This window comes from Silurus aristotelis (genome assembly GCF_946808225.1).
Source record: "Silurus aristotelis genome assembly, chromosome: 19".
Classification (NCBI taxonomy): domain Eukaryota; kingdom Metazoa; phylum Chordata; class Actinopteri; order Siluriformes; family Siluridae; genus Silurus; species Silurus aristotelis.
In genome coordinates, this window is record NC_139592.1 from 10,168,766 (window position 1) to 10,190,154 (window position 21,389).

Genomic DNA, 21,389 nt, shown 5'->3' on the forward strand with positions numbered 1-21,389 from the left:
TCTCTCAGTGAAAAGTAGCGTTTAGTCTTTACATTTTCAATGAACCATCTTTGTTTACAAAGCTGTGCGTGTAGGGAACCTGAAATGGGTACCATGATCACAAGAAGTTCAGGAGCAAGATATTTTGCCACAGATGCTTAAAAACACAATAAAAAAAAAATATATATACAGAGATTTTAAAAAAATATTTTCTCGTACCAAGAAAAAGTGAGTGATTGCAAACACTTCTTTTGACAAGTGTGTTACTAACCTGAACAATTAGTTTTCCATAAGACTAGTTTGAATTGAACACTACCAGTGTAAACAGTTCCTAGTTTATAAATGTTTCGTTTATAAAAGCTAATAATCTCAAACGTTAGTGTCAGCGTCTTTCCTGATATTCACAAACAACTTTTTTTGGTCCCATCTTAAAGAAATTAAAAAGTCAACACTTGTCTATTCTTTTCTAACACCACTTTTGTTCTTTCTGTGTCGCAGCTATTTGTTTGAGCAAAGACCATTCTGTCTCACAGCCTCCACAGCCGACTTAAATACAGTCACTCTAAATGAGAGAGAGAGAGAAAAGGGAAAAACTCTCTTGTTTAGTGTCTTTTGGCTTTTCCACAGTGACCATTCAGGCAGGTTGATGAACTCCTCCAAAAGTTTATTAAGAGGAGCAAAACAAAAGGCCCCAAAGCCTTTAGGCAAGCAGGGAGACAGTTTATAAACTGGCTGCTATTGTTCCTCAAAGGCGGGTGCATGAATGAGTTTGAATGGGCTCTATCAAACTGACATGATCAAGTCAGACAACAGCATGTTAAAAGGAGAGCCTTTTCTTTCGGCTGCAGGGATCAGTATATTTTCTGCATTAATGTACATCTGCGGTAGGAGGGCCTCCAAGCTGGGCACTCTTGCCCCTGGTCAATACGCCGAGGCAAAGTCTTTAGACTGCTTCAAGTAAAAGTCTGTGTTTTGCACGCCCACAGTGGGCAGCAGGTGTCACAGGCCTGGGAGAAGTATGGTAATCTCAAGTGCGAAAAGAAAAGGGTCAACCCTTTTTTAAAGAAAGGCTGTGAACAGGCCTAAAACAGACTGTTTTCCAAGTGAGTGACTTGGAATTGGCTTTTTGTTGCGTTGGATGTTGTCTAATGCAAGTTATAGGATTTGCATTTCTTTGAGTGCTGCAGAACGCTTTAAAGGTTTCACAATGTTTGTATGCTGCATATCAAAGCTCTCGTGAAACTATTAGATGTTATAATTTAAGCTGAAATAAGCTTTTCTATATAGAAAGCATTTTAAGTCACAAAACGCATTTCTATAGCATTTTGGTCAATACATAATTTAATTCATAATTTTGACATATTAGTTAATTACCATCTAGATTTTTTACTCTTTTAAAACATTGCAATATATTATAGGAGCACTTTGGTTTTACTGAAAACTTGAAAGGGGACTTTTAGGTTTGAGCGATTCCAAGAAAAACAATAACCAAGCTGTTGTAAAAAAAAATAAAAAAAAGCTGTGTCCAGCAAGATATAGTGGAGGAAACAGCAGTCTTTTTGGACTTTGTATATTATCTAAACAGGATAATAATCTTTTCCTGTGTTTGTTTAAAAAGCTAACAATACATGCATATTTTTCTTGCTGTCAGTTACTTGGATCCACACCTCGCTAAATTCAAACTGTGAAATAACTATTAATTGTTTAAGATGTAAAAAAATATGTAGTTGATGATATAAATAGATATTTATTGAAGACATGAGTCTCCAAAGCTATGGAAACTTGTTGATGTTGATGGTTTTTACAGCAGAGTCTAGCTGAGTTGATGCCTCAGGCTACATTTATATACAGTTCTCATCTTAGAAGAATGTTGAAAATATTGTTTGCCATTTTTTCACACGACCAAATTAGTTGTTTTGTGCATGAAATATTGAATGTTTGTTTTGAAAATATGAGCATTTCTTCAAAAAAATCCATTCAGATAAACCAAACAAATCATTTCATCATTATGGTTCAAATTTATAAAAGACCAAAACTAACTGTTTAAAAACAAAGACGACTGAAAGAAGTTTGAGACCTGTTCCTAATGAAAAGTCTCTCCAATATATGCAGCTCTGGCCAAATGTTAATTTTTTATTTTTTATTATTAATTCATAAAAACATGTTCAACTATGCATGCCTCCAATTTGCAATGGCTAAAATTTCTGCCTGACTGAGATGACAGTGGAAGCATGGCCCATGTAATGTCTAGCACTAATTAAGTGGAGAGGCATTTGTCCCGCATCATCCCTATGATTAGCAGCTAACGCCATACTCCAATAGCTTAAAAATCAGCATCAGCCCACGCTACTTAAGGCCATAAAATTTCCCATTATATGCTCTTTAGCGGCTTCACCCCAAGATTCTTCATTAGCCTTATTTATAAGTTCTGCACTCAAACAAAGACAATAAACATGTTCCTAGAGTGTTACAAATCGGAAATGTGCTCAGATTTTTTCCACCATCTTAAAACGTGAAAGCGTTGGGCAGTGTGAGAGTGAAAGAAAACCCGTTCCCGTCTCCCCATGCAGCTTCAAAACGGGCTCAGGCTATTTTTTTTACACTCATTTTTTCCCTCATTTGTGTCACTCATTTAAATACCTGCTCTACTTTACCTCTTACTATTAAATCGGTATGTGTTGTAGACTTAATTATAATAAAAATGATATTTTAGAAAATAGTTTTATATAAAACAGTTTAAAACATTACAATATCTGAAGAGATTCATTGAGCCCAAATTTTTGAGACAAAAATTATTATCATATTTATTAATCTGCTTAAAAAAGTATATACATTTTTATAAAAACGTTAGATTTAAGACCCAATCTGTCCAGTTGGTGCCAACATCTAAATAATTTTAATAATTTTAATCATCAATTATAGGAAGACAAAAATGCATTTACAAAAAAATAAAAAAATTCTTTGTGATTATCCAAACAGCTTCAGGTTTAGGGGTTCTGGAAGCTTTGTGGTTTTCAGCATTGTAGTGTAAAATACTTATATTTTGTATTGATAAAAGGTTTTAGATGTTTTAGTGGCTGCAGTGTTTAAAGTGAACATGTTTTTTTTTTTTTATCAAGTTCATGAAGAATTTTAAACCTACCAAATAAATATATATAATATAAATGCTAGAATATCTTGACACAGCATCTGGTGGTGCTATTCTGAAAATCTTTTGAGACTTTGTACAAGCACCTATGCAAGTAAGCTCTTTTCTGAGGAATGTATTAAAGTGGAATTCAATTAAGGCGTGCAAGTTTAAAGGTTTGATTTTCTTCTGAATCTCTTCCACCTTTTAGAAATGTGATTAAGTTCCACCATTTTGATTGCTTTTGACCTCAATTACCAAGATCCATATCCCAGGAAATGAATTCAGTATTTAAAAAAAAAAAGTGAGTGAGGCTGTTGTAAATGGACACCTGCTTTTCACCTGCAGTCTGAACAATGCTGGCAGGTAGAAACCGAATTACTACTTCTTTCGTTTTCTATTGACTACATCAGCAATTCCCCTGCAAATGGAGTCCACTTTTCGTGTAGCATGCAAAAGGATATTCTACCATCGCCTCATACGGCCTAAAGCCATATTAAGAAATTTGATTCTTAGCGCACAGATTTAAATTTAAACAGAGCAGGAACTGGACAAGGCATGCAGACATTTTTATGTTCACTTAAAATGTGGTGATGAAATGTCAAGAGGCTATGCAACCAAAGCAAAAAAATCCATCTCTCGTGTGTTACCACAATCCATGACAGACACAGACGACTTTACTCAAAGTTTTCTAGATTATGACTCATTTCTTAACCTTTTCGTAGACCAAACATGCAGCTCAACACATTCCAGGACATTCAAAACCTAAGAGACACAAGCTATCCTTGGTCACCCCCCTCTCCCTATGGTGCCGGCCCACTCTCCAACCCCTTAATGGATTAATATGCAGGCAGCACTTTCCAGTGGCGCTTGGGCACAGAAAGTCAATATGTCAGCATTTATTGATGCCCCACAGAGCTGTGCAGGGTTTTCAGCCCTCTTTTCAGACTTAAATGGTCCCCTAAGGTGCTGCCTCTATTGGGCCTGAAAGGCCAGGGAGGCCCCCGAGGCTCTCTGTTGTTTAAGGTGAGCACGCTCACACACACAGGCAATGGACAAAAAGACCACTGAGCCTTCAAGCACATGACAAGACCTATAAAAGAGCATCACCCATCACCTCTCCTTCACATTTTCCCTTTTTCCCTCCAAACTTTTTTGTGCACAGCGACAGAAAGAAAAGAGAGCTAATTGTTTGTTGTGGGAGCTGGAGATTATAGAGCACCCCCCCCCCCCTTTCATTCCCTTTTTTCCAGTTTTCTTATGCAGCTTCTTCTTCTTTTTTTTTTTTTTTTTTGAAAGATTTGCTTTTATCCCATAGAATGAAAGGAATGGACACTGGGTAGAAGGAGTGTCACTCCTAAAGACACTGGCATTGCAATTTGCCAGCTTGTCTTAAAAATGTAACTATATTGAAGAAGTTTTTTAACTTCTTTTTTTTTAAATATAAAAGTACAATATTACAGCATGTCCTGTTAGAGAAATCAAAGTAAAATATTAAAATGAAATGATTCAAATAAACTGTCCAAACAGTTATTCACTGTATATTGTATATCCTTTTCTAGTACATACTGCTATTTATGTCAATGGAAAAAAAAATGCAAACTTTATTTCTGTATAAATTCCCATCATATCTTGTTTTGTGTTTTGTGTGTTTTTTTTTTTTAATCCCTCAGTCAGTTTGTATCTTCGTCTCCTTCTGCTGCTGCATTTCAGTCCTTTCTGCACAGACGTTAGAATCGACAGGTCGGCTTAAATCCGGCCCTCAAGCCACACGGACTGTTCTGTAGCAGATGCACATTAGAGATAGGAGATTATAATAGTCTGTTTGTACAGTATTTCTTCTCTCTTTGTTGCTCTCCAACTGACCTATAAAGAGGACATTGGAACAACTGTGAAAACAAGAGAGAAACTAGAGAGAGAGGTCAGGTTTGGATTACACTGTTGATGAGAACAGGGTTATTTTTGTAGTTTTAGTGCAGTTTCTTTAAAACGAAATTGATAGTGGTGATTTACATTTATTGTGAGGCAGGGCTGAGGGTGATTCAAAGGGATCTTTTTTTTTCTGCTGTGAATTTTGCACAGAATGAAAAGAAAAACATCTGTTTTTCCTCCTTAACAAATCATTGCATTAGAAGCTTTAAAAAAAACAGGGGTGGTCTTCTGAAGAATCACTTTGGATTGTAAATAATTGTCCATGTAGTGCATAGAGTAAATTGACAGAGACTCCATGCCATGGCTCATTACTTCCCATGGCTAACACAAGCCGAATGTATTGCTCTAATTTGCTAATCGTCGCTTGTTGGAAATGAGGGGAGCAATAATGTGCCCTAGCTAATGTGTGACACAAGCTATAATGTTGTTTAGACTGCCAGGGTTGATGAAGACAAATGTGTAAATGTTTGCCACCGTGCTAAGTGCAATGCCCTTTCAAGAATGTGCAGCTGTGGAGTGCCACATTTCCTCAGGCCCTTTAAGTTGCCGGCAGGAGCTGCTAAAGGAGAGGGAGAATGAAAAGAGGGCCGAGTGGAGGAAAGTGTGGCTATGATGATGAATATCCCATCTGCTGCTTCACTGGTGCTGGCGCTTGATGGGAAAGATAGAAGAGAGAAGCTTGTGTTGGGTGGTCATGACTCCTCTTTGGCCCCAGTCACACTTCACCCATAGCAGTTAATCACCATCCTGGACCCGGCCATTTTTTACAGCGGTGCTACAGCCAAGAGCTGACGATGTTCAATAACACACTTATGTGAAATGTCTTAGAAAGGATTGCTGTACTGTACTTAGCTGATATTTATTTATTTATTCATTTACTTTTCAGGTTTTTTTTTGGCTTACTTTGTGTTTAAGGTATTTGATTGTGCTGTGAAATCCTACTAAGGTGTCACTCCTTTATTGTGCGAAATCAACCTGAACAATTCCGTTGTCAAATGATTGCAATGCAACAAAGCTTTATTTTCTCTGTTGGGAGTCAAACTGGAAGTTTTATTTTGGTTCCAATTGATGAGAAAAAAAAATCACATTTCAGATTATTTTCTTAATCACTCACTAGACTTCCAACCAGTTTAAGACCAACATTAGGCATTTGACAAAATAGTAAACCCTGGAGGATTTTTTAGGATTATTGCCTTCTGAATAATTCTTAATTAAGCTCTCATTTCATGATAAACAAGAACATTTTTATCAGCATCCCTTGAACTTTCAAATAGAATTACATGTCATTTCATTATAATCGGCACATTCCTCATTATCACAGAGACAGATGAATAGCTCGAGAAGTACTCCTGATGGAATTTTAAAACAGATATATCTTGTTCCATTTACCGTACACCAAAGCCGAGCTTCTAGGCAGCATATGTTTTACTCTATTCTATTAATGCTGTAGCACATTCATCATATCTGCGAACTTGCCAAGGGCCCATTTGTGTGAAGGGACCTAGCATGCCAATTGCAGGATCTCTTCTTCGAGACAAAGATGAGGTTCAGGTTCGGGCTTCGTATCTGCACCAGCATCTGTTTCATTACCATAATCCTGTCTTCATTATAGCGAGAGACAGTGAGAGAGAAAGAGAGGGAGAGAGAGAAAGAGAGAGAAAGAGAGAGAGAGAGAGAGAGAGAGAGAGAGAGAGAGAGAGAGAGAGAGAGAGAGAGAGAGAGAGAGAGACGGTGACCTTCAGCCGGAGCACGCTGTCAAAACTTATTCTTTTTCTATCGTTTGGCGCAGACCTGGGTTGCTCATGTGCTGTGAAGTGGCAGCTAAATGACGTTGTAATTGTTGTGACCAGGGCAGAATGAGAAGTGGCAGGATGCATACTCATCAGTCATGCATGCACCTTTCTCTCAAGCTTCTAATCTCTCATTGCTTAGATTTATCTCTTTTGCTTTTATTTATTCAGCAGCTGGTAAAAAAAGGTAGTATTTGTGGGGTGGACAATTTGGAGAGGGTTGGAGTTCAGAAATGTTAAGAGGACCAGTCTCTGATTGAGGCTGAATTTGCCCAGATTACTATGTGGGTGGGTGATGCAAAGCAAGGCTGGATATTGGTGGATCTTTTTTCCTTCATCTGAAATCCAACAGCATGTAGGAAAACATAAATAAATTCCATGCTGTCTCTGAAATGAAAGCTGCAGCCACCCCTCGGATTCTGATGCTACCTCTAGAAGGTGATCTACAGACTTCTGTCCTGGCTTCGAGTATTGTCTGCTTTGTCATATCTTTCCCTATAATCAACAAAGTAAAGTTTGCTACATGAACATCACTGTTTGTATACGAGTATATTTTTTACCCCAGCCGTTCGGAGGAGGTGGCACTTGGGGGAAAGGAATCTTTGTAAAGAGAAAAGGCAGCGGAATTGATTTAATTAATGCGGCCTCATGTCCTACGGCCACATGTAATCCGTTGAGAACTGTGCAGCGTGAGCTCTGGGAGACAAAAAGACAGCCACCAGAAGACTCCTCAAGTGGCCTGTAATGAGAGTCTCTATGTAATCCCGTAATTCCTTGTTTAATTAAACTGTGGTGCTGGCCTGAATTTGGAGCCACTTTGAAGGCTTTGCTTTCTTTTAGCTTTCTTTTTCAATGCACTTATATTCAGGCTGGGTTTTATTAAGATAAGGTTTTTGCCATATATATATTTTAAAAAACAAACAAACAAAAAAATAGAATGCCTTCAAAGAAATTAAAGTGACTTTGCATTCAACTGAGTACTTAATTTAAAACACACACACACACACACACACACACACACACACACACACACACACACACACACACACACACACACACACACACACACATTATATATAATAAATTAAATGCTAAAAATATTTACTATCAGTATATAAGTACCTGATTTGAAGTTAATGACGGTGTTCCCTCGTGCGCTTTGAAAAAAAAGGGTAAAATTTGATGAGCCATGTTAGATCCAGTTCATAAGTCTGAATGAAGAAATATACATACATTACAGGTATTAAATACAGATACACTCATGAACAGATTCAATCATTTTGACCATTTCTTAAATGTTGAATATTCAAGGTGTCTCTTTTTCCTTTTTTTAATACTTTGTATAAATTTTTTTGTTTTAAATGAAAAAAGGATTTTCATCTCAAATGTTTGGATCTACAGTATAACGCTTTATTTGTGAGCAATAAAGATTAAGGAATCACTTAGTATTTGTCTTAAACATGTTTTTAGGTAGTACAATTTTTTACATTCTTTTACTAGTAAACAGTTTATTTTTCAGAGCAGTGACTTAGATAGTTAAAACACTTTTCCCTTAGGAAAGAACAAAGAGTTAGTGAGCATTATCACTGTGGGATACCAGAGGATTGTAGAATGTGGCTTAATGGCTTCTGCTTTGACTCTTCTGTCTAACTCCGTGATAATTAGCAGTTATGGCGCCCTTCATACGAGCATTTTTTGCTATGATATTTGTATGTACCTGTATCTCAACCCTCAACTCTTTTCTGTCCCTTCTGGCAAACATGTCCTGAACCTAGACATGAACATGAGCTGCTGTCATGATTAGTGTAGACATACTTCACAAAATCCTACCCATCTTATTCATCCAGAACAGCCAGGCCATTTTATACTCACAGGCTGCTAGGGCTGAATTTAGTGTACATTAAAAAAAAGATTGTTTAAAACAGCTTTAAATTCCCTTGTTTAAAATTTTGATCCTGACATTGTCATTCCATTCAGGACTCAAACCCTGAGTTGAAGAGGTCAGATGGGGGTTAAAGCTATCAGCTCATGTCCCAGATTAATTAAAACTCATATCATACTCCAATAATATTGCCAGAAGCTAAGTCCAATAAACTTTAATTTAGCCCACTGCCCTAACCATCCTCCTGCTGGGCATTTCCATACCAAATACCACCACAAAGAATGATAAAAGTAATAACTGTCTTTTCAGTGGAGGTGTCAATCATGAGAGAGTAAAAGTGGGAGTGATGACATCTATGGCTCAGGGCTGAGTATTGGAGACAGGAGGAGTAGCAGGTTCACTTGCTATATAGTGTCTCATGGCCTGTTCCATCTCCTCCAAAATCAGCTCCATTCTCAGAGGAAGCCGGTTGGGAAGCCCCTGGCACCACTGGCCAATGAGGAGCCAGGGTTGAGCCGTTCCTAATGTGGAATGGCTTAAATTTGTGGGGAAGTCATGGCCTGGATTAAGGCCTGCATCTGCAGCACTGGGCCCCTGATGCTGCCAGGGGGATTTTTAGAGGATCAGCCCAGTGCTGCCCAAACTGGAAATAAATAAGGAATAAACTCAAGGCAGAAAAGCTCTTTGAGACTATCTTTATCATTGCATTAATGTGGAATGGGTGAAGGCCCTTGATGTGACTTAAAGAATAAACAGAAGGAGGATTTATCTTTTATCTGTCTTTGAGGGGACTGTTGTTGGGCCTGATGAGAATTTTAAAACAAGATAAAAAAGACAAAAACAACTGAGAAAAAATATTTGATTATATTTTAGTTCAATGTATTTTGCAGACAAAATTAATATGCTTTATTCATTACATTACATTTCTAAACATCAAATCCTACATCATAAATTTACCAAAAAAAAAAATTTAATGAGCATTTAAAACACATCTGAAATGTGTATTTCCTACACGTTGCAATTTTTTTGCATCCTTTTCCTGCTACAGTTATCACCTACACACATTTGAGACGGATAAAATCTCATTCTTTAGTCATTTGAAAACATTCCTCCACTGAGCCACTAAACAGCGACCGGTGTGTAATTTGTAATTGACATGGATAGGTGTGGTGTCTGAGATAATCTCCCGTCTGCATTTGAAAAACAGCAAGGATATATTGTGCACCTGCTTGAAAGACACAACATAATATAATACTATAGACATTAAGGCAGTTCCAGTTTGTTGCAGAACAATAGTGTCTCGCTAAGGTGGTCTGCTAAGATTAACTCCCCCAGTACTCCATCGTGGCCTCGGGGCCAGTTAGAATTGCATTAGCTTTTCTCATATAAATAAGCAAATGATGCAGTCACATCTGCTTGAAGTCATGTTAATGCCATTTTATACTTTCTTGTCACTCACTCTCTCTCTATCCACTCATTAAATTCTTTATGATTAAAAGACTTGAGTTAATGAATGTTGCATAGTCTTTATCATTTATATTCAGATTTTACCTTTAAAATAACCTGCTCCTTTTCGCCAACAACAGGAAGTCGTGTAGATGACGGCTCAGATGTGGACTCGGAGCCAGATCTGCCACTAAAGAGGAAGCAGAGACGCAGTAGAACCACGTTCACTGCTGAGCAGCTGGAGGAGCTGGAGAAGGCCTTTGAAAGGACACACTACCCTGACATCTACACCCGAGAGGAGCTGGCACAGAGGACTAAACTCACAGAGGCTCGAGTACAGGTACATCTTATTCTAATCCTGTGTCCCTGCTTGCATCAAACTATCACATTGTGAGAGCATCATGTAATAAGACAGAGCATTAGATCTCCAGAGCCTCAGTATACGAGCCAAGTGAGCAAAAGAGGATAATCAGATAATTATTTTATATTTATATGATTAACATTTTGAGCAAAACATGCATGGCTTTCATAATGAGAACAAAGTAATTGTTATTTTTTGTGAAATTATATCATATGATTATGTGGGCTATAAAAATTGATAAATTCATCCTATATAATTAAAATAGTGCAATATTTGCAATAGTCTTTATATTAGTTTACTGCTTGAAATACAGTTCATTATTATACATGTCTTATGAATTCTAATGTTAAACAGCAGTCAACTTTGCTACAGAAAAAAAGACCCTATAACTAAAGAAAGAAATGAAAATTTGAGAGCTCAGTCTTTCATTTATAAGTAGAAAGAAAGTGCGATTGAAGCTTGTCACAGTTTTATGAAAGGGCTTTGTGTGTCTACTACTAAACATTAATGATGCACGTGAACAATTTACCATCACTAAACAGACCTCTCTTAAATCTCATCTGTGCTACAACCTCTACTAACATAAATAACTGAAACAGCGATGAGGGAAACTACAGTAGAGTTATAGCAACAGCTGTGGTGGACGAGGGGAGGGGGATGAAACGAGAAGGAGTGCATTCCTGATGGATTTCTCACTCCAGCTCTTGGCTGAGATTGTTTCTTCCCACCACTTTCAAGCCCACCGCTGCTCCTTGTAAAATTTGCTGCATATCAGAGTGGATCCCTCGTGCTCTCCTGGGAAGTCCTTCTACACCAGCAACATTTATCAATCAAGAGGTTGTGAAATAAAAAACACGGCAGCTTATCTCAGCTGTGTGATTTCTTTGACATTTCTACAATTCTGCATTGTACCAAAATAGTACAGTTACATCGTACCACATTTAAAAGATGTAAAATTTATTAGATGGTACACTGTTTCCTATAATCTGCTAGAGTATGATAGTAAAGGGGTTTTATTTCATGGAATGTGATGTCGAGCATGTAGGAAAAGAACTTTGCAGACTGCTGTGATTATCACACACCGCAATTAAACTGCAGCTGTCCCTTTCGATCATTTTTTTTTTTTATTTCTCAAGCAAAATTCCAAGCAAAATTCCAACCCACTTTCGTTCTCTTCATATTCAGGAATTTCCAGCCTCTTTACCTCGCGCACACACAATAAAATGACAATTATATTGTTTACATTTCTGTAGTCATACTTTTATAACAAACATTAGTAAAAGTACTGTTGAGGATTACCAAAAATCTATCAAAATGAATACATCATTTGGAATTAACAGATAATGTGTTCAAATCAAATGTGAAGAAAGAGTCGATGATTCATTAGTGCGGTTTTTACCCACCTGAACTAAACTCTGGCATGCTTAAAGGATTTCAAAATAAAACCATATTGACTAATATGTGATTAACATTTCATCTTTAAAACTCATCACTTCCCAGCAGAGCAAAACACTCCAGATATCTTACACATATTTCACAATCTGCTGCAGTCACATTCTGCTAGGATGTCTCTTTTATCTTTTTATATTATGTAAATGAAAAAGTATCCAGGACTGTCCCTTTTAGTTTTTGTCAGTGTTTCTGTTGATAGGGTTCGCATTTAATTAAAATACAATTCTTGTTTAGGCACAGACCCTGGTTAAGTCCACATACCGCATAGTGTCATTACATCACACCCATATAATATACGGTATATGCCTCATATTCTGCTCGCTGGATTTGATGATACGATTTGGGAGTTGATTTGTTTACCAGACAAAGGTCTAATTGGCATCATTACAGACCCTGCTGATCTCCCTGCCAAATTTGGCCCCAATTTCCTGTCACTGAAAAGCTCTCCAAGAAGCATGTGGTCCTTTTGTGTTTTTATGGTCACTGATGCAAATTAGACAAGTGGGCAAACATTAATGCGAACCACTTATTCAATGATTCAACCGTAGGTATCAGCTTTGTTTATTATGGCTAAAGAACTAAAACTTACAAAAGCATACCTTTAAAAAAAACACTGATTAAGCAGTGTTTTTTTTTTAAATATGTGTGTGCGTGTGCGTGTGTGTGTGTGTGTGAGAGTTGGGTTGTTGGCTGGAATATACTCAAATGGAGATGCCAGGCTTCTGGAATCACTCCTTTTGTAGTGGGGAAGGTGTCTGACCCTCTTGGCTTTTGGCAGACCCCATGGCCTGAATGTCAACCCACTTGAACACAGCTGCGCTGACACAGTATCCAGATGTCAGAGGGATCGAATCAGCGGGAGAAGGTTTAAAGAAAGGGGGTGTAGCCTACAAAAAAAGACAGACAGAGGTGGTGTAGTGATGGAGTGAGGGAGCAGTGTTTTGGCAGTGTTTTGATCTCTAGCTCAAGTTTTCCCTCTCTTACCTTGTGTTCATCACCAGCTACTGTCACTGAACCATTCTTCTTTCTCATGATATATTTGATTTATAGCCCCACAGGGACAAATGATAGGAAGTGATCCATATTGACTAACCACAGGGTTTTGGGTCTTATAGCATGGCTACCTTTCTTTTCTCTCCCTGCTCTAAAAACATGACTAAACAACTACCACCAGATGGAGGTTTAAGCTGATATCCATCTGTAGAGATGTTGTCAGCCAGTCAAAAAATTCTCATACACAGTGATAGAATATAAAGTAGCCAGTAGCCATACTTGGGGAAAAAACTAATGAGTAAAGTATCATATAAAAAAAAAAAACTGTTGAAGTATAAATTTTGTAATAGTTGATATTATGCACATGTATAAAAAAACTGCTTTGGTATCAGAAATGTGGTAGGATCCATAAGCACTATATATAGCAGTGACATACTTTTCTCATCTATATGGAAATCTTTAATGTCACAGCTATTTCAGAAATGGGTAAAAAAGAATGAAAGACAAAAATAAGAGCAGTACCCGAATTTACAACTTCTTACCACATTGATGATTAGTATTTCTTCTGATGAGTTTAAAGAAAAGCTATAATTTGTCCTTAGTAAATGGTTTTTTTTTTGTTTTTTTTTTTAAATCAACACAGTCACATAAACATTTGAGGAATTTCTATAGAGATAATGTTCTAAAGTTTTTTTTTTTTTTTTAGGGCTGTTAATTGATTAAAATATTTAATTGCGATTAATCACGATTGTCATCAGTTAACTCACGATTATTCACAACTAAATTGCACACTTTTATCTGTTCTAAATGTACCTTAAATTATTACATTTAAAGTTTTGAAGACTCTAATCAACATGGCCATTGACAAATGTGGATTTTCTATGCAAATGTATGTTTATTATTAGTGAAACCATAACCTTAACATAGAGCATGATGGTAAAATATTCTTGTAATAATCGTGTTTTAAATTCTGTAAATCATCAGGACACTGAACTAAAACTGTTTCCACATTAAAGTATGCTTTAATCTATTAACTATATATATATATTTTTATTTTAACATGTCAAGAAGTATTCTTGGTTTTTGCTGTATAACATTATGCTGGATAGAAGTTTTATTTAGAAAAATGTCATGAATGGTAGATGGCAGTTGCTCCATATGCTCTAAAGAGACATGCACAGGGCTGTTTTCACTTCTCCTGTCTGTTCTGACACTCTTTGATCCACTCCGGATACAAGACATCCAGGTCATGAGTGTAAGCTCCTGTGTTCAGGAATTATATCGCACGAGCCACAATTGGTCCCAGGAAAATCTGGAGCCAATAGACCTGTGCTTAATCCTAACAAGTCATGGCGAATGGGAACACCCTACAAAGGAAAGCCTTAAATAAATGGCAGAGTCGGACTTTGTGTATGTGCGTTTTTGCACACTAAAGCATTATTCAATCCATCTGTGAAACACAACCGCAGCATAAAAAGAAGATGCTTATTTAGAGTTTTTACAAATATTTTTAATCAAAGTCAATCTTCAGTATTACATCGGACATCATATAGTCATATCTACGCTTAGAACTTAGAACCAATAGAACTTCATTCCCCTACATACAGCCACAGAGAGATTGATGTGGACCTTTTCTACACCTCTCAACCTCTGCTATGTTCTTTTTTGCTGTGAAATTCAATCACGTCAGCTAGGTTTTACTCCTCACTGCCCACCTCACCACTCCTCACTGCCCACCTCACCCCCCCCCCCCCCCCCCGTCACCTCTCCCATGCTACAGTTCCATACCAATCCTAGAAAGACATGTAGACCCCTAGCCACTTGCTTGTGATTGGACAGAGAGAAGAAATAATAGGAAGAGCTGGCTGATTGATACAGGATGAGAGTGGATGGAGCTTTCCTGGAGCCAGCGTACCTCAGCTGGCTTCAACTGCTATTTCTGATGTAGAAATGCACAAGACAATCAGATTTGTCTTCCGTTTACCTTCCCTCTTTTTGTCTTTCCACTCGCTCGGCTCTGCTCAGGGAAATGAACTGAGGTATATTGAATTTTTCCACTTATACTCCCTCAATACTCACTGACAACAGATACTAGGTCCTTTAGCTCCAATCAGAACGGTAGCCCTTTTTCTCTTAGGGAAATTCTGAGATATATAAAATTACTCTCGAGCTCTGGCCTTCTTCTTAGCCTTGCTGAGCATGGTGTGCTCCTTCTCTAAGAAGCGAGGGAATTAGAGAGAGCAAAAGACAGAAAATCCCTGCTCAAGGTGCCTTTGTCACAAGGGTCCAGAATAGAGCATTCATTCGACTTCCGTCAAGCTTCTTTAGAGGTGCTGGGGCAGTTATTCTAGCTTCTTAGACAGAGATATGTACATCGTAATGCCCCAGGCTTTCTTCTCAGTATCACAAAGATTCCTCTACACCAGCATATGAATAGTAATTGAAACCTGATCAATAGGGAGTGGTGGCTGTGTGTAAAGGGTTTTAGGGTTAGTTGTGACATGTATGATGTCACAACTAACACCTCACTAACTATCATATTAATAGGGAAAGCTGTATGGTGAGATACTGGATGATCACAAATGGTTTTCTCTGTAATTTGTTTGGGTTGCATTTAAATTAACAGAAGATTGACAACCAATAAATATGTATGATGTCATGTTTGGTCCATATTGGACATCCACGTTTGCACAGAAGCATAATTACTTAACATGTGCTTAATGGTATTGTCGTTATTTGGTTATGCCTTAAGGCTACATTACAAATCATTGACCATTACAAATCTTAATTAAATATTGTTATCTGTACATACCTACTCTTATGTTACATACAGTATGTATTTGATTAAATGCATGTTTAAAGGTGCAGTTTTCTTGTTCTTGGTACTATTATACCAACATTAACTGCCAAATTGTACCCCACATTTGCCACTATGTACTTAGATATACAACTTTGTGGTATAAAATGTTAAGAATTGAACACAAATATTGATAATTATGTACATATTAAAATTTGGATAATATGTTAAAATTAGGTACTTTTAACAGTATGTAAGGTACATACTAGAAATAATGTATAATCAACATACTTGCCCACTAGGCACATATAATTTTTAAATTTTGGAAGGTTAGAAATTCTTTTGAAGTCCAGGCATGGTGGTGTGGTCAGAGTATTTAAGTTGATAATTCCTAAGCACACATAATAACCACTGATTAGTTCCCTGGTGGGTTAATAACACTAATTTATGCCTCTGAAGTTGGGAGTTTCTAGGATTTAGGCTCATGCTTATTACAGGTCAATCATCTTACAAGTCCACCCAGTGGTTCAGTTAAACTCTTTTAAGTAGAACTAGCTAGAACACACACACAAATATTTTTTTTTAATTCTATGTATAGTGCATAATTGTACAATCCATTTGTATGTCTTGGTACTTCAGAGACGTTCAAGCTGATTTTAATGAGTCTTTATGCTTTCTCTCTTAGCTTTTTACCCAAAAAAAACCCAAAAAAAAACACAATATGTTGCTACAAAGTGAGCACCCACAAAATACACTTGACCAAAATGCATTTTTCATACAAAGCATCAAGAGGAGCCAAACAGGCTGCCAGGAACAGATAAAGAGTGTGTGCACATACAGTATGTCTGCTCAAGCTCCTTGATCAATGTCCTGGCTGAAAGCATCATTCTGAAGGAGCTGTTTAAAAGGGACACCCACTCTTTGTGTCCGATTCATCGGGAGGCTATTGTCCCCCTCTTTCAACACCATTCACAATGGCCGAGCACATTTGAAAAACAACAGTAGATTAACTGCGCTGCCAGTGTATTAAACTCTAAAGAATGGCCCCTCAAAGGCAATGTGATTTACTCTTTTGCATACACAGGGGCAGGGCCTTGTCTCCCCTTTGCCACAGACGGATTATTAGCAGCACTCTTTTTTATTTATTTATTTATTTTATTCTCAACATGTTGGAGCTGTGAATTTAAATTCAGTTTGTATCCACACATTATTAAAACACAATTTTTCTGTCATTTACAAATATAAAATTTTTCTATGCAAACTTAAAACAAATTATAAAAAATGATAAATTATGTTTAATATGGTGCTTGTTAATGTGATGGATTCTTTTTTTGCAGGTGTGGTTTAGCAATAGACGGGCCAGATGGCGCAAACAAGCCGGAGCCAATCAGCTTGCTGCATTCAACCACCTGTTACCAGGAGGGTTTTCAGCAACAGGCATGCCAACTCTTCCTACATACCAGCTCCCTGAACCCAGCTACACCGCTACCACTCTGTCACAGGGTACATCTTCCAAAATCAACCTCTTAATGTGAGACTGGCATGATTTTTATAAAAGAAAGATGCTAATGATGTCAATGATTTCTACAGATGGCAGTAGCACAGTGCACCGGCCGCAGCCTTTGCCCCCATCCACCATGCATCAGGGCAGCCTCTCCAGTGACAGCAGCTCCGCCTATTGCCTCTCGTCCAATCGGCACAGCTTTTCCAGCTACACTGACACTTTCATGAGCCAGTCAGCCTCCAACAACCCCATGAACCCCGTCAACAATGGCCTCTCTCCACAGGTTAGTAAGGGTCATTGACCAAAGTGTGTAAATATTCCTCTCTATAGACAGATGTCAAGGAGTTTCTCAAGTGGAATTACGAGAGCTCTGTGATGATAAAAGAGTGTGCGCATTGTGTGCTGCCGTGTCTGTGCTGTGATTAAATGCATCTCTTGGGTGTGAAAGAGTTTCTTTCTAAAGAAGTAGTCCTTAGATAGCAAAAGATTTTCCCCCTGTGTTTTCCAGGCTAGGTGTTTTGAAGATAACATTTTTGTTATTAATTTTCTTCTATTTTGTGAGTTCTCATAATTAAAACAGCAATAATAGTTTGCTTTGAAAGACGTTAGAGCTTGAATTTGAAACAATAGTGGATACCCTGCAGAGAACAAATCCGCTGCTGCATAATGAAAGCTGGGGAAAGAACAGCGCCGTGGCTCATGAAGAAAAGGAATAATCGCTCCAAACTAATTAGCCTATTCATCTAATTGTATGCAAGTAATTTTCCAGAGTTAATATATGTTTAAGAAAGTCAAGATGCTTTAATTAAGTGTAACAAACGATTCAGTGTGGCTGAGATTATTACAGGCCTCTACGCCGCTCATGCAGAGTTTTTCCAGAGTGTTGCCAGGAGATTCAGATTTAACTATATTTTACTTCAAGTAGCAGGATGCATCATCTGATGTCTGCTTTGTGTCCATTTGCATGGTTTTAAATAGAAGGCTTTTTAATGTATTCTGCTTGTGTTATAGTAACAATATTTTAAAAAGACTGATGTTGATGCCAATCGTTAGTAAAAAGTACATTATTCACAATTACACCCTAGCACTGGGCAGTTCTGCCCACCATTAGCAGGAAGATCTGACTAACAAGCATAAAATAAGATTGAAATGGTGTATAAGGAAATGAAAATGGAATTCAATGCCTTATTTGTCTGCAATTAACCCCTCATTCACAGACAATTTACTGCCACTTGCTGCCACTATACCATTAATATACACCTCAAAGCAAATTAGAAAGTGATATTACTCTTTATCTCCTTTTACATTATGGTTTACCACTGAAAGTAAAGACAATACGTTGTTAATTTACTTTTGTACCAAACAACCTGATATGCAATTTACTATAATGTTATTGCATGAGTTCAGGCAACAATACAAAAGGCAAACAAATAAATATAAAACGGAATATTAAACAACTGCGAATAAAGGAAAGTAATACTGTAGGACGGAATGCATTTTGTAATGCTATTTCTTCCTCTGCAAATCTATCTATCTAATTTCATCCAGCTGAAAATAGTTAAGCATTATTTTTTCATATCTAATCCTTATTCAAAATTCTACCAGAGTAAAAACAAGCACAATTACATAAAATTGTTATAGTTAAAAAAAAAAAAAAAAAGCGTCTCGCTTGTTGAATTTGAGAATGCGTCTTTCATGTTACCCCTTTACCCACTTGCACATGGCACATGTGGCAAGTCCATCAGGCCCTCATTGTGAGAAAAATTGTCCTTTCTGACAGCAGTATCATAGTTCAGCCAACCATCACACTGTGAGTCAATGGCCATTACAAACCCCACAGTGCTCCACAACATTAAAACACCTCTGTTCTTTCTTTCTGTCAGAGAAGGTATTGCTTTTTGTATATTTAGATTTTCAGCACCTTGTAGTAAAATATAGTAAACCGTTTCAGTCATAGTGTGGGACAATATAAAACAGCAGCCTGTTGCAATTATATTGCAACATAATGTCATTGCAGTGAATGTATTTTAGATTTAGAAAAACAAACAGATGATTACCAGCATTAAATACAGAAAATACAGAAAACTTAACTAGATTTTTAAAAAACCCCATAAAGCAAAATTGTGGTGTGTGTAAATATAAATTTCTGCAAAAGCCAATAATCAACAGCAGTAATCCAAACACATTAATAATAAACCTAATAAAAGTGAGAACTCAATAAAGATGCACCTTTAATAGACGTTTTAACTTTTATACTTAAATATTTATTAATAAGATTAAATAAATAGAGAAAATAATAAGAAAAAAATTAATTGCTTTAATTAAATAATCACTATTCCTTAGGAAACAATTTCCAGTTGATCTTTCTTTGTGATTGAAGCTCATAACACAATTTTGACCCCACTTTCAATGGTCCCATAAATCTTTTTGTCTCGCTGTCTTGATTAAAAATGAGCCTTATTTAATTTATTTTTCCTTTGCAATATCGAAGGTCCTTCATGTCTTTTTACGACAAATAAGTTATTCTTGTCAACTTAGCAAAAAAGCCCCATTGATTTTAATTCACGTCTTCTTTTGAAAAGAGAAACGGTTATGACGCATCTGAATGAGACTGTCATGTATTAAACACTTCTCTTGACTCATGCTATTTAGCAGTTCCTCATTCCTGTGGTTGCTGGAACAGTGGATGTGCCTTGTTCAGAAGTTCTTGCTGCAGAGAACGTCCATGTTGAAACACAGATGGGCAACACTTTCTCACTGAGGTGCAGACAGACCACTTTGTTCAGAGGGTAGAATCGAGAGAAATGCCTCCTCCCTGGTAAAGAGATGGCGGTTTGCCAAGCTGTAACCTAATCCACCTGGGCTCACTGCACCAACAGGTGCATGCTATTGGCTCACACATAGCACTTAGCCTTAGCCAAGTATGCACTTTCTCACTGGACTTTTGGAAAACATGGTACAACTAACACACTTTTTATTGTGTTTATTGTTTCTTTCTATACTGCCACAATGTTGTTTTAAATTCAATCTCCAGACCAGAACTGACCATTCCTGTCTTTTTAGAAGACACAAAGACTGCCTTTGTACATTCGGTTATAGTCTTGTCTTAGTAATATTTCTACTTTGGACAGACTCCTATAGGAATCACTGATGTTAGGTTCTAACCTTTAACCTCTAATACATTTCCTGTTGAACTAAATCCCTTTTTTTTCTAGTAGTGCAGAAATAATTACAATAGAAGTTCAGGGTTTGGTGTGATTTAATGTGTATAAAGTGTGAAATAAATGCTGCAAGCCATCCACTTTCTATGCAATTAAACCTCTTGCTTTCAGAAACATTTATATCCACCATACAGAAAGCAACCTGTCACAGAAAAAAAAAAAAAAGAATAAACATACATATAGACTTCTAGTTGATGTAAAAGGAAATGAGGGATGTGGTAGAAGAGAATGTAATTTTGCAGTAGGAAGATTTGTGTTTTGGAATGAAGGAACTCTGGCTAGCATTTGATGTTGGAAAGGGAGAGAGCCTAGGCTGGGTTTCAGCACTGGGGATCAGAGGCAGAGCAGCGTTCACCCGCGCTCCCTTTGATCTGTATCCCCAGGCCTCGGCGCCTGAGCCGCACACACACTAGCCCAGGCCTCTCCAGTGATTCCTGACAACTGTCAGCTAGAGATAAGGGAGGGGGGACTCAAACCTCGCTCGCCTCTCCCATTAGCACTGCTGCCACTTTAAACTGGATGAATTATATTTAAGAAGCCCGCACAGGGGTTGCCAAAAAGGAAACTGTAATGTGATGGGGGTTGGGGTGTAGGGAGAGAAAGAAATATGATTAAGTTTCGGCCGCTCCTTTTGTAGTGTCCTTCTTACTCATTGGGACATCGTCCACCTGCATGTCAATGGGTGAGTTTGTTTCCAATATATGGTGGGAAATTAAACTTCTTATTAGGAAGCTGTCATCAACATAGACACACAACTCACATTTAAATCACTCCCATAATCTAAGAGCAAGGGAGGAAAATGCTCATTAATTAAAACTCATCTTAAGTATGGATGCTGTTTCAATTTAGAAAGAATTAAAAAGCAAGAAGCTTTAGGGGGAAAAAGAGATGAGACCTGCTTGGAA

General features: G+C 37.4%; 1 protein-coding gene across 2 annotated transcripts in view; it reads left to right on the forward strand.

The window, feature by feature from the left end:
• Window positions 1-21,389, forward strand: part of pax7b (paired box 7b) — a 41,400-nt gene that overhangs the window by 8,574 nt on the left and 11,437 nt on the right. For both annotated transcript variants that reach the window (XM_083569532.1, XM_083569531.1), the window contains exons 5-7: window positions 10,297-10,496; window positions 17,097-17,262; window positions 17,350-17,546. In XM_083569532.1, the coding sequence (XP_083425658.1) occupies window positions 10,297-10,496; window positions 17,097-17,262; window positions 17,350-17,546 (563 nt within the window). The remainder of the gene's footprint in view (window positions 1-10,296; window positions 10,497-17,096; window positions 17,263-17,349; window positions 17,547-21,389) is intronic.